Source organism: Anolis carolinensis, unplaced genomic scaffold (genome assembly GCF_035594765.1).
Source record: "Anolis carolinensis isolate JA03-04 unplaced genomic scaffold, rAnoCar3.1.pri scaffold_15, whole genome shotgun sequence".
NCBI classification, from domain to species: domain Eukaryota; kingdom Metazoa; phylum Chordata; class Lepidosauria; order Squamata; family Dactyloidae; genus Anolis; species Anolis carolinensis.
In genome coordinates this window covers 12605360-12624417 of record NW_026943826.1, presented here as the reverse complement: position 1 = coordinate 12624417, position 19058 = coordinate 12605360, and the positions used below count along the sequence as shown (strand labels likewise).

General features: G+C 41.2%; 1 protein-coding gene across 1 annotated transcript; it reads right to left on the bottom strand.

Annotated features, from left to right (window-relative positions):
* Positions 1-12: 12 nt before the first annotated feature.
* Positions 13-6465, bottom strand: LOC134294456 (group IIE secretory phospholipase A2-like). The gene is made up of 4 exons (XM_062965564.1): positions 6244-6465; positions 4216-4351; positions 2043-2149; positions 13-189 (listed from the first exon to the last, which is right to left on the bottom strand). The coding sequence occupies exons 1-4, from the start codon at positions 6404-6406 to the stop codon at positions 53-55; spliced, it is 543 nt and encodes a 180-aa protein (XP_062821634.1). The 5' UTR covers positions 6407-6465; the 3' UTR covers positions 13-52.
* Positions 6466-19058: the final 12593 nt, after the last annotated feature.

The following is a 19058-nucleotide window of genomic DNA, read 5'->3' as shown; positions in this document are numbered from 1 at the left end:
GTTTATTATTATCTCAAGCCTTTACATTCTTTAGATTGACGGCTGTGTGGTGCTAGCAGGGGGGGGTCTTCCCGCGGCACAAAAAATTTGGGAAGTAGATGTTCCGGGTGCGGAAGGGGGCGGCGCGGAAGCAGAGGGAGGCCGCCTTGTCGCACTCGCAGGCCAGGCGCTGGCACAGGGTCACCCCGCCTGCCGATAAACAACAACAACAACACAACAAGTAAACAAAGGGTGGGCGGGCGGGCGGAGAGGGCCACTCCACCCATCGATTTTGCAGTACAGGCATAGGTACGTACATACTTTGAGAGATAAAGATACATAAATAGATAAGTCTTCTCCCTCTCATACACCACCAGGGTGAAGTGGCCTTCTTGCTGGGCGGAGAGGGCCACTTCACCCATCGATTTTTACTGTACAGGCATAGGTACGTACATACTTTGAGAGATAAAGATGCATAAATAGATAAGGTCTTCTCCCTCTCATACACCACCGGGGTGAAGTGGCCCTCTTGCTGGGTGGAGAGGGCCACTTCACCCATCGAGTACAGGCGTATGTACGTACATACGTAAAGATACATAAATAGATAAGGTCTTCTCCCTCTCTTACACCACCGGGGTGAAGTGGCCCTCTTGCTGGGCGGAGAGGGCCACTTCACCCATCGATTTTTACTGTACAGGCATAGGTACGAACATACTTTGAGAGATAAAGATACATAAATAGATAGGTCTTCTCCCTCTCATACACCACCAGGGTGAAGTGGCCTTCTTGCTGGGCGGAGAGGGCCACTTCACCCATCGATTTTTACTGTACAGGCATAGGTACGTACATACTTTGAGAGATAAGATACATAAATAGATAAGGTCTTCTCCCTCTCATACACCACCGGGGTGAAGTGGCCTTCTTGCTGGGTGGAGAGGGCCACTTCACCCATCGAGTACAGGCGTATGTACGTACATACGTAAAGATACATAAATAGATAAGGTCTTCTCCCTCTCATACACCACCGGGGTGAAGTGGCCCTCTTGCTGGGCGGAGAGGGCCACTTCACCCATCGATTTTTACTGTAAAGGCATATGTACGTACATACTTTGAGAGATAAGATACATAAATAGATAGGTCTTCTGCTCCTCTCATACACCACCAGGGTGAAGTGGCCCTCTTGCTGGGCGGAGAGGGCCACTCCACCCATCGATTTTGCAGTACAGGCGTATGTACGTACATACTTTGAGAGATAAAGATACATAAATAGATAGGTCTTCTCCCTCTCATACACCACCAGGGTGAAGTGGCCTTCTTGCTGGGCGGAGAGGGCCACTTCACCCATCGATTTTGCAGTACAGGCATAGGTACGTACATACTTTGAGAGATAAGATACATAAATAGATAAGGTCTTCTCCCTCTCATACACCACCGGGGTGAAGTGGCCTTCTTGCTGGGCGGAGAGGGCCACTTCACCCGTCGATTTTTACTGTAAAGGCATATGTACGTACATACTTTGAGAGATAAGATACATAAATAGATAGGTCTTCCGCTCCTCTCATACACCACCAGGGTGAAGTGGCCCTCTTGCTGGGCGGAGAGGGCCACTTCACCCATCGATTTTGCAGGACAGGCATATGAACGCACATACTTAAAGAGATAGATAGATAGATAGATAGATAGGTCTTCCCCTCTTCCCACTCGTATACCACCAGGGTGAAGTGGCCCTCTTGCTGGTGGAGAGGGCCACTTCACCCATCGATTTTTCAGTACAGGCGTATGTACGCACATACTTTCATAGATAGATACATAGATAGGTCTTCCGCGCCTCTCATACACCACCAGGGTGAAGTGGCCCTCTTGCTGGGCGGAGAGGGCCACTTCACCCATCGATTTTGCAGGACAGGCATATGAACGCACATGCTTAAAGAGATAGATAGATAGGTCTTCCCCTCTTCCCACTCGTACACCACCAGGGTGAAGTGGCCCTCTTGCTGGGCGGAGAGGGCCACTTCACCCAGCAACTGTTTTCAATGATTTCCTCCTTATGTTTATTAGCCTACCGCAAACGATGGTTCCTCCCTGGAAGGAGTAGGAATACATCTCCATTTTGGGGTTGCAGGAGAGCTCCGACGCCCGCCCGTAGCAGCAGTCGTGGGCCTGGCAGCACCTGGGATAAGATGGTTAGAAAGGATTAGCTGCCGGCCCGTAGATTTGTATGAATGCAGTACTCGGGTGCAGCCAGTAGGGGGCAGCAGAGAGCTAGAAAGGATCAGCCTCTAGTTATACATAGGAATGCAATGCTTGGATGAATCCACAAGGGGGCAACAGCCTAGATAGAAAGGATTAGCCTCTCTCTATATGAGTGTCATGCTCAGGTGCAGACACAAGAGGGCGGCATAGATATTAATATCATATATTAATAATATAATCATATTCTGATTATATTATTTATTATTCATGACGGCATTGAAACTAGAATAGATAGTTTTTGATTTATTAAATACAATTATATATTACACTTATACATTTTTGTTATTTAAACTATACATATGGGTTTTTTTTCTCTCAAAGTGACACACCACCCAAGTCGTGCTAGATTTTTTGGTGAATTTTGACACACCAAGCGCAAAAGGTTGCCCATCATTGCTCTAGTTATATATATGAATGCAGTACTCGGGTGCAGCCACAAGGGGGCGGCATAGAGATAGAAAGGATCAGCCTCTAGTTATATATACGAAAGCAATGCTCAGATGCGGCCACAAGGGGGCAGCATGGAGTTAGAAAGGATCAGCCTCTAGTTATATATACGAAAGCAATGCTCAGATGCGGCCACAAGGGGGCAGCATGGAGTTAGAAAGGATCAGCTTCTAGTTATATATACGAAAGCAATGCTCAGATGCGGCCACAAGGGGGCAGCATGGAGTTAGAAAGGATCAGCCTCTCTATATACGAATGCAATGCTCAGATGCAGCCACAAGGGGGCGGAGTAGTGATAGAAAGGATCAGCCTTTAGTTATATATAAAAATGCAATATTCGGACGCAGCCACAAGGGGACGGCATAGAAATAGAAAGGATCAGCTCTATAGTTATATGTGGATGCAATGCTCAGATGCAAGCACAATAGGGAAGCATAGAGATAGAAAGGATCAGCCTCTCTATATAAGAATGCAATGCTCAGATGCAGCCACAAGAGGGTGGCACGGAGATAGAAAGGATCAGCTCTATAGTTATATGTGGATGCAATGCTCAGATGCAAGCACAATACAGAAGCATAGAGATAGAAAGGATCAGCCTCTCTATAAGAATGCAATGCTCAGATGCAGCCACAAGGGGGCGGCATAGAGATAGAAAGGATCAGCTTCTGTTTATATATACGAAAGCAATGCTCAGATGCGGCCACAAGGGGGCGGCATAGAGATAGAAAGGATCAGCTTCTGTTTATATATACGAAAGCAATGCTCAGATGCGGCCACAAGGGGGCGGCATAGAGATAGAAAGGATCAGCTTCTGTTTATATATACGAAAGCAATGCTCAGATGCGGCCACAAGGGGGCGGCATAGAGATAGAAAGGATCAGCTTCTGTTTATATATACGAAAGCAATGCTCAGATGCGGCCACAAGGGGGCGGCATAGAGATAGAAAGGATCAGCTTCTGTTTATATATACGAAAGCAATGCTCAGATGCGGCCACAAGGGGGCGGCATAGAGATAGAAAGGATCAGCCTCTAGTTATATATACAAATGCAATGCTGAGATGCGGCCACAAGGGGGCGGCATAGAGATAGAAAGGATCCGCTTCTGTTTATATATACAAATGCAATGCTCGGACACAGCCACAAGGGGGCGGCATAGAGATAGAAAGGATCAGCCTCTAGTTATATATACGAAAGCAATGCTCAGATGTGGCCACAAGGGGGCGGCATAGAAATAGAAAGGATCAGCTTCTGTTTATATATACAAATGCAATGCTGAGATGCGGCCACAAGGGGGCGGCATAGAGATAGAAAGGATCAGCTTCTGTTTATATATACAAATGCAATGCTGAGATGCGGCCACAAGGGGGCGGCATAGAAATAGAAAGGATCAGCTTCTGTTTATATATACAAATGCAATGCTCGGACACAGCCACAAGGGGGCGGCATGGAGATAGAAAGGATTAGCCTCTATATACAGTATATGTGAGTAATCCTCAGATGTGGTCACATTTAGAAAGGCTCAGCCTGGGCCTTACCAATCGGTGGGGTCCAGGGGCTGCTTGGAGCCCCCCAACCCGCAGTAACACCCGTATCCGTTGTAGAATAAGGAGGGCAGCCTCCCCGTCGCCCGCCGAACCATGTCCGCAAACTGGATCAAGTTCCCGCCCACGGCTGGAAAAAAATATAGCATAATATATAATATATACTGTAATATGGTATATATAATGTAGTATATTCTTACCATAGCGCAATGTAGTATTATATATTACCAGTAGTATTAGGTTTAATATATTAGTATTTATATATATATATATATATATATATATATATATATATATATATATTACTATATAGTATCACAATATAGATAAACTGCTGAGCTGCTGAACTTCGAATCTGGGGAGTGGGGTGAGCTCCCGCTGTTAGCCCCAGCTCCTGCCAACCTAGCGGTTCGAAAACATGCCAATGCGAGTAGATCAATAGGTACCACTCCTCCAGTAGTATTAGGTTTAATATATTAGTATTATATATATATATATATATATATGTATATAGTATCACAATATAGATAAACTGCTGAGCTGCTGAACTTCGAATCCGGGGAGTGGGGTGAGCTCCCGCTGTTAGCCCCAGCTCCTGCCAACCCAGCGGTTCGAAAACATGCAAATGCGAGTAGATCGATAGGTTCCACTCCTATTGGCGGGAAGGCAGCGGAGCTCCAAGCAGGGTGAGCTCCCGCTGTTAGCCCCAGCTCCTGCCAACCTAGCACCAACCCCCAGAGTTGGACACAGATAGACTTAATGTCAGGGGAAAACCTTTACCTATTATTATTATTATTATTATTATGACACAGCAAACAAGATAGACATGCTGGATTTTGTATCACAAAATCACAAGTTGAACACTTGTAATATAAAACAACAACAACAATAATAATAATAATAATGTTACAGCAAACAAGATAGATATGCTGGATGTATTTATTATTATTATTATCACAAAATCACAAGTCGAACACTTCCCAAGTGTCTAGGACTAATTATTATTATTATTATTATTATTATTATAAGTATGACACTGCAAACAAGATAGATATGCTGGATTTCGTATCACAAAATCACAAGTCGAACACTTCCCAAGTGTCTAGGACTGTGTGATGTATTATTATTATTATTATTATTATTATTATTATTATTTTATTATGACACAGCAAACAAGATAGATATGCTGGGTTTCGTTTCACAAAATCACAAGTCGAACACTTCCCAAGTGTCTAGGACTACTTATTATTATTATTATTATTATTATTATTATTATTATTATTATTATTATTATTTTGGCACGGCACCCAATGTGCCGATCACCACCGGGACCACCTGCACTGGTTTCTGCCAGAGTCTTTGAACTTATTATTATTATTATTATTATTATTATTATTATTATGACACAGCAAACAAGATAGATATGCTGGATTTCATATCACAAAATCACAAATCGAACACTTCCCAAGTGTCTAGGACTGTGTGATGTATTATTATTATTATTATTATTATTATTATTATTATTATTATTATTATTATTATTATTATTATTTTGGCACGGCACCCAATGTGCCGATCACCACCGGGACCACCTGCACTGGTTTCTGCCAGAGTCTTTGAACTTCTTCTTCTTATTATTATTATTATTATATTATGACACAGCAAAGAAGATAGACATGCTGGATTTTGTTTCACAAAATCACAAGTCGAACACTTCCCAAGTGTCTAGGATTGTGTGATGTATTATTATTATTATTATTATTATTATTATTATTATTATTATTTTATTATGACACAGCAAACAAGATAGACATGCTAGACAAGTGTCTAGGACTGTGTGATGTATTATTATTATTATTATTATTATTATTTTTATTATTATTATTTTGGCACGGCACCCAATGTGCCGATCACCACCGGGACCACCTGCACTGGTTTCTGCCAGAGTCTTTGAACTTATTATTATTATGATTATGATTATTATTATTTCCCTGCTCCTTTGGCAAAGCAATCCAGACTCACCGCAGAAGAAGGAGAAGACGACAAGAGCTCCGAATAAAGGCTTCATGTTGCTGAGGATGATGCCTTTGAAGAAGGACGAGAACAAGGCTGGCCTTCTCTGATCCGGTTTCTGGTTAAGCCTGGGAGTTTCCTTTCGCCTTCTGCAAATACACACTTTGCCCATTGTTCCTGGGCTTTTGTAAATCCCCCTTTTTAATAATAATAATAATATCAATATTGACGCTTCCCATTCGCATCGCTTGGTCTGCTTTCAAGGAACTTCCTTAACCCGAGAGAGAAATAGTGTATTTATTGCCGTTGCATTTCATTATTATTATTATTATTATTATTATTATTTAAGAATATATGTATTATTATATGTACTCTATTTAATTATTATTATTATTTGGCATTTCATTATCATTATTATTAACATTATTATTTAGGAATATATGTATTATTATATGTACTCTAATTAATTATTATTATTTGGCATTTCATTATCATTATTATTAACATTATTATTTAGGAATATATGTATTATTATATGTACTCTATTTAAGTATTATTATTATTATTATTTAGGAATATATGTATTATTATATGTACTCTATTTAATTATTATTATTATTATTATTATTTAGAAATATATGTATTATTATATGTACTCTATTTAATTATTATTATTATTATTTGGCATTTCATTATCATTATTATTAACATTATTATTTAGGAATATATGTATTATTATATGTACTCTAATTAATTATTATTATTTGGCATTTCATTATCATTATTATTAACATTATTATTTAGGAATATATGTATTATTATATGTACTCTATTTAAGTATTATTATTATTATTATTTAGGAATATATGTATTATTATATGTACTCTATTTAATTATTATTATTATTATTATTATTTAGAAATATATGTATTATTATATGTACTCTATTTAATTCTTATTATTATTATTTGGCATTTCATTATCATTATTATTAACATTATTATTTAGGAATATATGTATTATTATATGTACTCTAATTAATTATTATTATTTGGCATTTCATTATCATTATTATTAACATTATTATTTAGGAATATATGTATTATTATATGTACTCTATTTAAGTATTATTATTATTTAGGAATATATGTATTATTATATGTACTCTATTTAATTATTATTATTATTATTATTATTATTATTTAGAAATATATGTATTATTATATGTACTCTAATTATTATTATTATTATTTGGCATTTCATTATCATTATTATTAACATTATTATTTAGGAATATATGTATTATTATATGTACTCTATTTAATTATTATTATTATTATTATTATTATTATTATTTAGGAATATATGTATTATTATATGTATTATAATATATAATATTATATGTATATTATATATATATGTACTATATTTATATATTTATGATTATTATATGTATTATAATATATATTATATGTATATATACTAATATATATTATATTTATTATTAAATAATCAGGGCCAGCTAACACCTCCCAACAAAGGATTCCCCCCAGGCAGGAAGCAGCCAGGCTTTGAAGCTACAAAGCCATTTGATGCTGGTATAATAAACCCCACTCGCTTATTTTCCAAGAGACCTCACAACTTCTGAGCATGCCTGCCATAGATGTGGGCGAAACGTCAGGAGAGAATGCTGCTTCTGGAACAATGCCAGGCAGCCATATTTCGAACCAAGCCGCTCTGCGCATGCGTCAGTTTTCCCGCTCGAGGTTGTCCCAAGTGGTCGCGTGCCGCTCGTGATGGGCAGGGCGCGCGGCCAATGGGAGGCCCGGATGAAGGGATTAGGGCGGGGCTACGAAGTGTATAAGCGCGTGCTGAGTTTAAAAAAAAAAAACCAAAGCCGCTCGTGATGGGCAGGGCGCGCGGCCAATGGGTGGCCGGGATGAAGGGATTTTTGGGCGGGGCCAAGCAAATAGGCGGGAAGGATAGACTTTGTATGTATAATAAGCGCGTCCTGAGGTAAAATAAGCGAAGGCCGCTCTGCGCATGCGTCAGTTTTCCCGCCCGCCGCCTTTAAGTGGTCGCGTGCCGCCCGTGACGGGCAGGGCGCGTGGCCAATGGGAGGCCCGGATGAAGGGATTTTTGGGCGGGGCCAAGCAAATAGGCGGGAAGGATAGACTTGTATGTATAATAAGAGCGTCCTGAGGTAAAAATAAGCGAACGCCGCTCTGCGCATGCGTCCATTTTCCCGCCCGCCGCCTTTAAGTGGTCGCGTGCCGCCCTTGATGGGCAGGGCGCGCGGCCAATGGGAGGCCCGGATGAAGGGGTTAGGGCGGGGCTAAGAAGTGTGTGAGCGCGTGCTGAGGTAAAAAAAAAACCAAAGCCGCTCGTGATGGGCAGGGCGCGCGGCCAATGGGAAGCCCGGATGGAGCGATTAGGGCGGGGCCGAGCAAATAAGTGGGGAGTATATAAGCGCGTCCTGAGGTAAAAACGACGCGAGCGCGTCCTGAGGAGAATATCTTTTGCTCTCGTCGTCCATTGGTATGGGAGTTATTTCCTAATTAATTGTGCTGTCCTGACTTTAAAAATAATGGTTATCTTCCAGAAACTTTGTTTTTTTGTAGCTGCCACGAACTAGCTTGAATTAGTTGAGACTTGACGAGATATTCATTGAAAAACTAGGACCCAAGTGTGCTGCACAAAGAAAGTTTGGGCCTTTTAATACACTTTCCCCACATTTTTATGGTAGGACCAATTGGGACATTATATTAATAACCCAGGAACAAAAATCATGTTATACAGTGTAATACAATAGAGTTTCACTTATCCAAGACTCGCTTATCCAAGCTTCTGGATTATCCAACACATTTTTGTAGTCAATGTTTTCAATATACAGTAGAGTCTCAATTGCAATATAAGCGAATGTTGGATAAGTGAGACTCTACTGTAATATAATACAGTAGAGTCTCACTTATCCAAGCTAAACGGGCCGGCAGAAGCTTGGTTAAGCGAATATCTTGGATAATAAGGAGGGATTAAGGAAAAGCCTATTAAACATCAAATTAGGTTATGATTTTACAAATTAAGCACCAAAACACCATGTTATACAACAAATTTGATAGAAAAAGCAGTTCAATACACAGCAATGTTATGTTGCAATTACTGTATTTACGAATTTAGCACCAAAATATCACAATATATTGAAAACATTGACTACAAAAATGGCTTGGATAGTCCAGAACATTGGATAAGTGAGACTCTACTGTATCGTGATATTTTGGTGCTAAATTCGTAAATACAGTAATTACAACATAACATTACTGTGTATTGAACTGCTTTTTATGTTAAATTTGTTGTAAAACATGATGTTTTGGTGCTTAATTTGTAAAATCATAACCTAATTTGGTATTTAATAGGCTTTTCCTTAATCCCTCCTTATTATCCAAGATATTTGCTTATCCAAGGTTCTGCCGGCCCGTTTAGTTTTGATAAGTGAAACTTTACTGTATTTTGAATATTTACATAAAACTTTAAGATAAGACTGTCCAGCTCTGATTAAATCATTATTCTCATCTTCTCCAATGTTAAATGTGCTTATGTATCCCTTTAATAATAATAGAGTAAAATAATACGTGTAATAATAATAATATATAATATAGGAAAATAATACATGTAGTAATAAATAGAGTAAAATAATAAATATAATAAGATCAGAGTGAAATAATAAATGTAATAATAATAATAATAAAAAATAGAGTAAAATAAATGTAATAATAGCAACAATAATAGAGAAAAATAATAAATATAATATCAGAGTGAAATAATAAATGTATTATTAATAATAATAATAAATAGAGTAAAATAAATGTAATAATAGCAACAATAATAGAGAAAAATAATAAATGTGATAATAATAGAGAAAAATAATAAATATACCATATATTCTTGAGTATAAGCTGAACCAAATATAAGCCAACCAGGACCCTCACCCGAGTATAAGCCAAGGGGGGCTTTTTCAGTCTTAAAAAAAAGGGCTGAAAAACTAGGCTTATACTCAAGTATATACAGTACTTGGTGTAAACATATTAGACCCCGATTGTTCTTGGAAGCTAAGCACATCCGTCCTGGTTAGCACTTGGATGGGAGACGGCGAAATGATAGGAAGAACCAATGACTTATTAGATATTAAATTGTAAGCTATATTTCTGTTAACTTAGTCCATAATTGCATTTCTCTCTTCATTTTTTTTGCCACCATAATATCTTGTTGACTGTGTTCCATATATTTTTGAATATAATCCCAAGATGCTTTTCACATGTTTCCAAGCCATATATTCCTCATTCTAGTCCTCATTCTAGATCTGTATTTTGGTGTTTAGTTTTGTTTCAATTCTTTAAACAGTTTTTTTTTTTTTGCATTTTCGTTCACCAGTAAAGTCAATGTGACATTCCTGCACGACCCACCACCAGGACCATTCCAGGTGAATTGAAGGAGACATCAAAGGTAGATGCTCACCTTTTCCAACTCATGCTTGGGCAGGCCTTTTGGGCAGGAATTCTACATTGTGGGCTTTTGCTTTTCCATGCCATTTTGTAGTGGAGAAAGTTATTTTCAATGTACAGTAGAGTACAGTAGAGTCTCACTTATACAAGTTAAATGGACCAGCAGAACATTGGATAAGCGAAAATGTTGGATAATAAGGAGGGATTAAGAAAAAAGTCTATTAAACATAAAATTATGTTATGATTTTACAAATTAATCACCAAAACATCATGTTTTACAACAAATTGACAGAAAAAGCAGTTCAATACACAGTAATGTTATGTAGTAATTACTGTATTTACAAATTTAGCACCAAAACATTGCAACGTTTACTACAAAAACATTGACTACCGAAAGGCAGACTGCGTTGGATAATACAGAACATTGGATAAGTGAAGCTTGGATAAGTGGGACTCTACTGTACCTCATCCCAAGCCCTTTCTATATAATAGTCCTGGGTTATTTACCTCTTAGTTTACATTCCTACTATATGCACTTTCTTCTGGCCCGCTTTGGTTTAGGAGTACCTCAGGTTTTTATCCAACTATGTTTTATTGTATATGTGATTTTAATATGTTTTAAAGATTGGAACATGCCCATCTGTATTTTATAAGTGCTTTTATGAATGTCTGATGTAATTTAATAACTTTTTAATTGATTCACAATGTATTGCACAATTGTATATATGTGTATTATTGTAAGCCGCCCTGAGTCCCCTATTGGGTGAGAAGGGTGGGATATAAATATTGTAATAAATAAATAAAAAAAATTATATTGTCATTTCTTTTGCACTGTTTGTGACTAATTGGGTTTGGCCCCATGTAAGCCGCCCCGAGTCCCTTCGAAGAGGTGGAGGCAGGGTATAAAAATAATTAATAATTATAATAATAATAATTTTTCTGTATTGATGTTTTGTTTTGTTACAATTCTTGCATTTTTTTTTGTTTTGCATTTTCTCTCACCAGGACCATTCCAGGTCAATCGAAGAAGACATCAAAGGTAGGCACTCACCTGTTCCAACTCATGCTTGGGCAGGCCTTTTGTTCCTATTCTACATTTTGCTTTTCATGCCTTTTTGTATTGGAGAAAGTTATTTCAAATGTATGTGATTTGAAGTCTTAGAGGTTGTTTATGCCAAAGATGGGATGTTATACATGTTTGCTGTGGTTGCGATCGCCAGTTTAGAAAGAAAGGCCATGCTTTGTGACAACAATAGTACGGTATTGGTGTGTAGTTTTGCTGCTGCTGGGCTTTGACTTATTCAGGGCCTTCACTGAGTCTGGATTGAATTGCAAACTTAGAGAGACTAGATACAAAATAGTTTGTAATGTTTTGTTCTACAATTCCTTATTGGTTACTGTAACATAATGCCCAATGGTTGATCTCTACCCAACAAAATCTTTGTAGCAAAATGACAAAATAGGCAAAAGTAAGGTACACATACTGAAACATTGTACTTTATTAGGAGATGAAATTACATGGGATACACATTGTGTCTCTAATGTAGCAGGATGGTTGTTTAAAAGTTACTTGAATGGCTCTCCATTTAAATTTATGTCTTCCAACCCTATGGATGCAGCTGTGTCCACTTGAGAGCTTTATTGGGTTCAGGTGGCTTCTGATCTGCTCTTCCAGTACAACCTCCAGTTAACAATTGTGTTGGTTGTTTCTGCATTTGTATACCTTAAAAATGACATGATTTGACAGGGACACCTTATCTAAATTAGGAAAAAAATCAAGGGCTTTATTTTCCTTTGGCATTGCCATAGGTCAAGATCAATGTGGGGGGTCCTTCCTCCAACTGTGCGGCTTCTAAATTTGTCAGCCCATCCCCAATTTACATGGTTTTCTTTGGATCTTTCCGCGGTCCTTTTGATGCTTTACAAACCTTTTCGGTTTGGGACAGGTTGTTTCCAATGTGTACTTGTGGTTGTTGGAATGAGGTTTCAGAGCATATCTAAGCAGAAGGTAGTCTTTGTCTTTTGAATGAGTGTTTTGGGCATGTTCTCATGCGCCATCCATTCAAAAGATTTTTGGCAGTCTCGGTGATTTTCTTCATAAGAACAATGTATAGTGGTACAGTAGAGTCTCACTTATCCAACATAAATGGGCCAGCAGAACGTTGGATAAGTGAATATGTTGGATAATAAGGAGGGATTAAGGAAAAGCCTATTAAACATCAAATTAGGTTATGATTTTACAAATAAAGCACCAAAACATCATGTTTAACAACAAATTTGGCAGAAAAGGTAAATCAATATGCAGTAATGCTAAGTAGTAATTACTGTATTTACAAATTTAGCACCAAAATATCACGATGTATTGAAAACATTGACTACAAAAATGCGTTGGATAATCCAGAACGTTGGATATGCGAGTGTTGGATAAGTGAGACTCTACTGTACTTGGATCAGATGGTCCAGATAAGACTAGATTAAGGGAAAGATTGTGTTATGATGTTCTGGATTGATACTGCCTCCTAATTGAGAGGGAGGCCTTCTTGGAGGGGCCTCCTCCTTGCCTGGAGAGCTGCAGACTTTCTGCATTTGCTCTCGGCAGAAGATGTTCCTGTGTGACCGCTGCCAGGTCAAGAAGACATCAAAGGTAAGAACCCACCTGTTCCAACTCATGCTTGGGCAGGTATTTTATTCCTTTTTTTGCATTGTAGTGATTGTTGTTGCACTGTTATTGCATTCTTGGGGGGTGGGGGTGGGGGGTGAGCTACTGCAGACTTTGAAAACTATTGTGTGTATTACTGTATAGTATAATGTATGCATTTGATTTGTGTATGTGCTGATCCCTGACCTCTTTATGGGTCCCTTCTGGCATTTCCTGACCTCTTTATGGGGTCTCTTCTGCCAGTCCTAAATATTTTAATGGAGCCCTTGCTGGCTTTCCCCGGCCTCTTTATGGGGTCTCCACTGCCAGTCTTTAACTTTTTAATGGCGTCCCTGCCGGCATTTCCTGACCTCTTTACGGGGTCTCTTCTGCCAGTCCTTAACCTTTTAATGGAGTCTTTGCTGGCCTTCTCTGGCCTCTTTATGGGGTCCCTGCCAGTATTTCCTGACCTCTTTACGGGGTCTCTATTGCCAATCATTAACCTTTTAATGGAGCCCTTGCTGGCTTTCCCCGGCCTCTTTATGGGGGTCCCTACCGGCTTTCCTGACCTCTTTAAGGGGTCTCTACTGCCAGTCCTTAACCTTTTAATGGAGGTCCCCTTGGAGGGGCCTCCTCCTTGCCTGGAGAGCTGCAGAGTTTCTGCATTTGCTCTCGGCAGAAGATGTTCCTGTGTGACCCGCTGCCAGGAGAAGAAGACATCAAAGGTAAGAACCCACCTGTTCCAACTCATGCTTGGGCAGGTCTTTTATTCCTTTTTTGCATTGTGACGATTGTTATTGCACTGTTATTGCATTTTGGGGGGCGGGGGGGGAAAGCTACTGCAGACTTTGAAAATGTTGGGTGTATTACTGTATAGTATAATGTATGCATTTGATTTGTGTATGTGCTGATCCCTGGCGTCTTTATGGGGTCCCTGCCGGCATTTCCTGACCTCTTTACGGGGTCTCTACTGCCAGTCCTTATCCCTTTAATGGGGTCCTTGCTGGCTTTCCCCGGCCTCTTTATGGGGTCTCTGCCGGCATTTCCTGACCTCTTTATGGGGTCTCTTCTGCCAGTCCTAAATATTTTAATGGAGCCCTTGCTGGCTTTCCCCGTCCTCTTTATGGGGTCTCCACTGCCAATCTTTAACCTTGTAATGGAGTCCTTGCCGGCAATTCCTGACCTCTTTATGGGGTCTCTTCTGCCAGTCCTAAATATTTTAATGGAGCCCTTGCTGGCTTTCCCCGGCCTCTTTATGGGGTCTCCACTGCCAATCTTTAACCTTGTAATGGAGTCCTTGCCGGCATTTCCTGACCTCTTTATGGGGTCTCTTCTGCCAGTCCTAAATATTTTAATGGAGCCCTTGCTGGCTTTCCCCAGCCTCTTTATGGGGTCCCTGCTGGCATTTCCTGACCTCTTTATGGGGTCTCCACTGCCAGTCCTAAACCTTTTAATGGAGGTCCTCTTGGAAGGGCCTCCTCCTTGCCTGGAGAGCTGCAGAGTTTCTGCATTTGCTCTCGGCAGAAGATGTTCCTGTGTGACCCGCTGCCAGGTCAAGAAGACATCAAAGGTAAGAACCCTCCTGTTCCAACTCATGCTTGGGCAGGTATTTTATTTATTCCACTGTGATTGTCGTTGTTGTACTATGTTTACATACTTGGTGGGATACTACAAACTGATGTGTATATTATGGGATAATGTTGCATTTGCTTTGTGTATGTGAACGACCAAAGTCAATGCCAGTGGGAGTAACAATTGTGTCGGTTATTTCTGCATTTATATACCTTTTAAATGTCACAATGATTTTACAAGGGTAGCGCTACCTAAATTTACAAAGGCTACTAAAGACTCTTCTGAATGTATGGTGCATGAGAACATGCCCAAAACACTCATTCAAAAGACAAACACTACCTTCTGCTTAGATTGGATGGTTGGCTAGAGGGCCAGATAAGGAGAAAGATTGTGTTGTGTTGTTCTGGCTTGATATTGCCTCCTTATTGAGTGGGAGGTCTCCTTGGAGGGGCCTCCTCCTTGCCTGGAGAGCTGCAGAGTTTCTGCATATGCTCTCGGCAGAAAACCCATGCGGCTTGCCCGCATGACCCACCGCCAGGACCACTCGAAGCCAGGTGAAGAAGACATCAAAGGTAAGAACCCACCTGTTCCAACTCATGCTTGGGCAGGTCTTTTATTCTTTGCACTGTGGTCGTCGTTGCACTGTGTTTACATTCTTGGGATTACTGCATACTTTGACAACTGATGTGTGTATTTTGGGATAATGTTGCATTTGATTTGTGGATGTGAATAACCAATGTCAATGACAGTGACAATAACAACTGCGTAGGTTATTTCCGCATTTATATACCTTTTAAATGTCACAATTTTACATGGGTAGCTCTACCTGAATTAGAAATAATGTGCTTTATATTACTCTTTGGTGCCGCCTTAAAAAACAGTGGTTTTCCTCTTAGAAACAGAGCATAGTGGTGCTTGGGTTTGATAGTTGGCTGGAGGGCCAGATAGGGGGAAATACTGTGTTATGTTGTTCTGGATTGATATTGCCTCCTAATTGAGTGGGAGGTCTCCTTGGAAGGGCCTCCTCCTTGCCTGGAGAGCTGCAGAGTTTCTGCATTTGCTCTCGGCAGAAGATGTTCCTGTGTGACCCGCTGCCAGGTCAAGAAGACATCAAAGGTAAGAACCCACCTGTTCCAACTCATGCTTGGGCAGGTCTTTTATTCCTTTTTTGAATCGTGGTGATTGTTGTTTCACTGTTATTGCATTCTTGGACTTCGAAAAATGTTGTATGTATTACTGTATAGTATAATGTATGCTTTTGATTTGTGCATGTGCTGATCCCTGGCCTCTTTATGGGGTCCCTGCCGGCATTTCCTGACCTTTTTACGGGGTCTTTTTAATGGAGTCCTTGCTGGCTTTCCCTGACCTCTTTATGGGGTCCCTGCCAGTATTTCCTGACCTTTTTACGGGGTCTCCACTGCCAGTCCTTAACTTTTTAATGGAGTCCTTGCTGGCTTTCCTTGGCCTCTTTATGGGGTCCCTGCCAGTATTTCCTGACCTTTTTACGGGGTCTCCACTGCCAGTCCTTAACTTTTTAATGGAGTCCTTGCTGGCTTTCCGTGGCCTCTTTATGGGGTCCCTGCCAGTATTTCCTGACCTTTTTACGGGGTCTACACTGCCAGTCCTTAACTTTTTAATGGAGTCCTTGCTGGCTTTCCTTGGCCTCTTTATGGGGTCCCTGCCAGTATTTCCTGACCTTTTTACGGGGTCTCCACTGCCAGTCCTTAACTTTTTAATGGAGTCCTTGCTGGCTTTCCTTGGCCTCTTTATGGGGTCCCTGCCAGTATTTCCTGACCTTTTTACGGGGTCTCCACTGCCAGTCCTTAACTTTTTAATGGAGTCCTTGCTGGCTTTCCTTGGCCTCTTTATGGGGTCCCTGCCAGTATTTCCTGACCTTTTTACGGGGTCTCCACTGCCAGTCCTTAACTTTTTAATGGAGTCCTTGCTGGCTTTCCGTGGCCTCTTTATGGGGTCCCTGCCAGTATTTCCTGACCTTTTTACGGGGTCTCCACTGCCAGTCCTTAACTTTTTAATGGAGTCCTTGCTGGCTTTCCTTGGCCTCTTTATGGGGTCCCTGCCAGTATTTCCTGACCTTTTTACGGGGTCTCCACTGCCAGTCCTTAACTTTTTAATGGAGTCCTTGCTGGCTTTTCCTGACCTCTTTATGGGGTCCCTGCCAGTATTTCCTGACCTTTTTACGGGGTCTCCACTGCCAGTCCTTAACTTTTTAATGGAGTCCTTGCTGGCTTTCCTTGGCCTCTTTATGGGGTCCCTGCCAGTATTTCCTGACCTTTTTACGGGGTCTCCACTGCCAGTCCTTAACTTTTTAATGGAGTCCTTGCTGGCTTTCCTTGGCCTCTTTATGGGGTCCCTGCCAGTATTTCCTGACCTTTTTACGGGGTCTCCACTGCCAGTCCTTAACTTTTTAATGGAGTCCTTGCTGGCTTTCCTTGGCCTCTTTATGGGGTCCCTGCCAGTATTTCCTGACCTTTTTACGGGGTCTCCACTGCCAGTCCTTAACTTTTTAATGGAGTCCTTGCTGGCTTTCCTTGGCCTCTTTATGGGGTCCCTGCCAGTATTTCCTGACCTTTTTACGGGGTCTCCACTGCCAGTCCTTAACTTTTTAATGGAGTCCTTGCTGGCTTTCCGTGGCCTCTTTATGGGGTCCCTGCCAGTATTTCCTGACCTTTTTACGGGGTCTCCACTGCCAGTCCTTAACTTTTTAATGGAGTCCTTGCTGGCTTTTCCTGACCTCTTTATGGGGTCCCTGCCAGTATTTCCTGACCTTTTTACGGGGTCTCCACTGCCAGTCCTTAACTTTTTAATGGAGTCCTTGCTGGCTTTTCCTGACCTCTTTACGGGGTCCCTGCCAGTATTTCCTGACCTTTTTACGGGGTCTCCACTGCCAGTCCTTAACTTTTTAATGGAGTCCTTGCTGGCTTTTCCTGACCTCTTTACGGGGTCCCTGCCAGTATTTCCTGACCTTTTTACGGGGTCTCCACTGCCAGTCCTTAACTTTTTAATGGAGTCCTTGCTGGCTTTCCGTGGCCTCTTTATGGGGTCCCTGCCAGTATTTCCTGACCTTTTTACGGGGTCTCCACTGCCAGTCCTTAACTTTTTAATGGAGTCCTTGCTGGCTTTCCTTGGCCTCTTTATGGGGTCCCTGCCAGTATTTCCTGACCTTTTTACGGGGTCTCCACTGCCAGTCCTTAACTTTTTAATGGAGTCCTTGCTGGCTTTCCTTGGCCTCTTTATGGGGTCCCTGCCAGTATTTCCTGACCTTTTTACGGGGTCTCCACTGCCAGTCCTTAACTTTTTAATGGAGTCCTTGCTGGCTTTCCTTGGCCTCTTTATGGGGTCCCTGCCAGTATTTCCTGACCTTTTTACGGGGTCTCCACTGCCAGTCCTTAACTTTTTAATGGAGTCCTTGCTGGCTTTCCGTGGCCTCTTTATGGGGTCCCTGCCAGTATTTCCTGACCTTTTTACGGGGTCTCCACTGCCAGTCCTTAACTTTTTAATGGAGTCCTTGCTGGCTTTCCGTGGCCTCTTTATGGGGTCCCTGCCAGTATTTCCTGACCTTTTTACGGGGTCTCCACTGCCAGTCCTTAACTTTTTAATGGAGTCCTTGCTGGCTTTCCTTGGCCTCTTTATGGGGTCCCTGCCAGTATTTCCTGACCTTTTTACGGGGTCTCCACTGCCAGTCCTTAACTTTTTAATGGAGTCCTTGCTGGCTTTCCGTGGCCTCTTTATGGGGTCCCTGCCAGTATTTCCTGACCTTTTTACGGGGTCTCCACTGCCAGTCCTTAACTTTTTAATGGAGTCCTTGCTGGCTTTCCGTGGCCTCTTTATGGGGTCCCTGCCAGTATTTTCTGACCTTTTTACGGGGTCTCCACTGCCAATCCTTAACTTTTTAATGGAGTCCTTGCTGGCTTTCCGTGGCCTCTTTATGGGGTCCCTGCCAGTATTTCCTGACCTTTTTACGGGGTCTCCACTGCCAGTCCTTAACTTTTTAATGGAGTCCTTGCTGGCTTTCCTTGGCCTCTTTATGGGGTCCCTGCCAGTATTTCCTGACCTTTTTACGGGGTCTCCACTGCCAGTCCTTAACTTTTTAATGG

Bases quoted from the DNA above. Each gene is read 5' to 3' on its own strand.
- LOC134294456 (XM_062965564.1), bottom strand. From the start codon at position 6,406: ATGGGCAAAGTGTGTATTTGCAGAAGGCGAAAGGAAACTCCCAGGCTT. The intron at 2,150-4,215 runs GTAAGGCCCAGG...ATCTTATCCCAG, and splicing joins CCCCTGGACCCCACCGATTG to GTGCTGCCAGGCCCACGACT. The intron at 190-2,042 runs GTAGGCTAATAA...GTTTATCGGCAG, and splicing joins GGGAGGAACCATCGTTTGCG to GCGGGGTGACCCTGTGCCAG.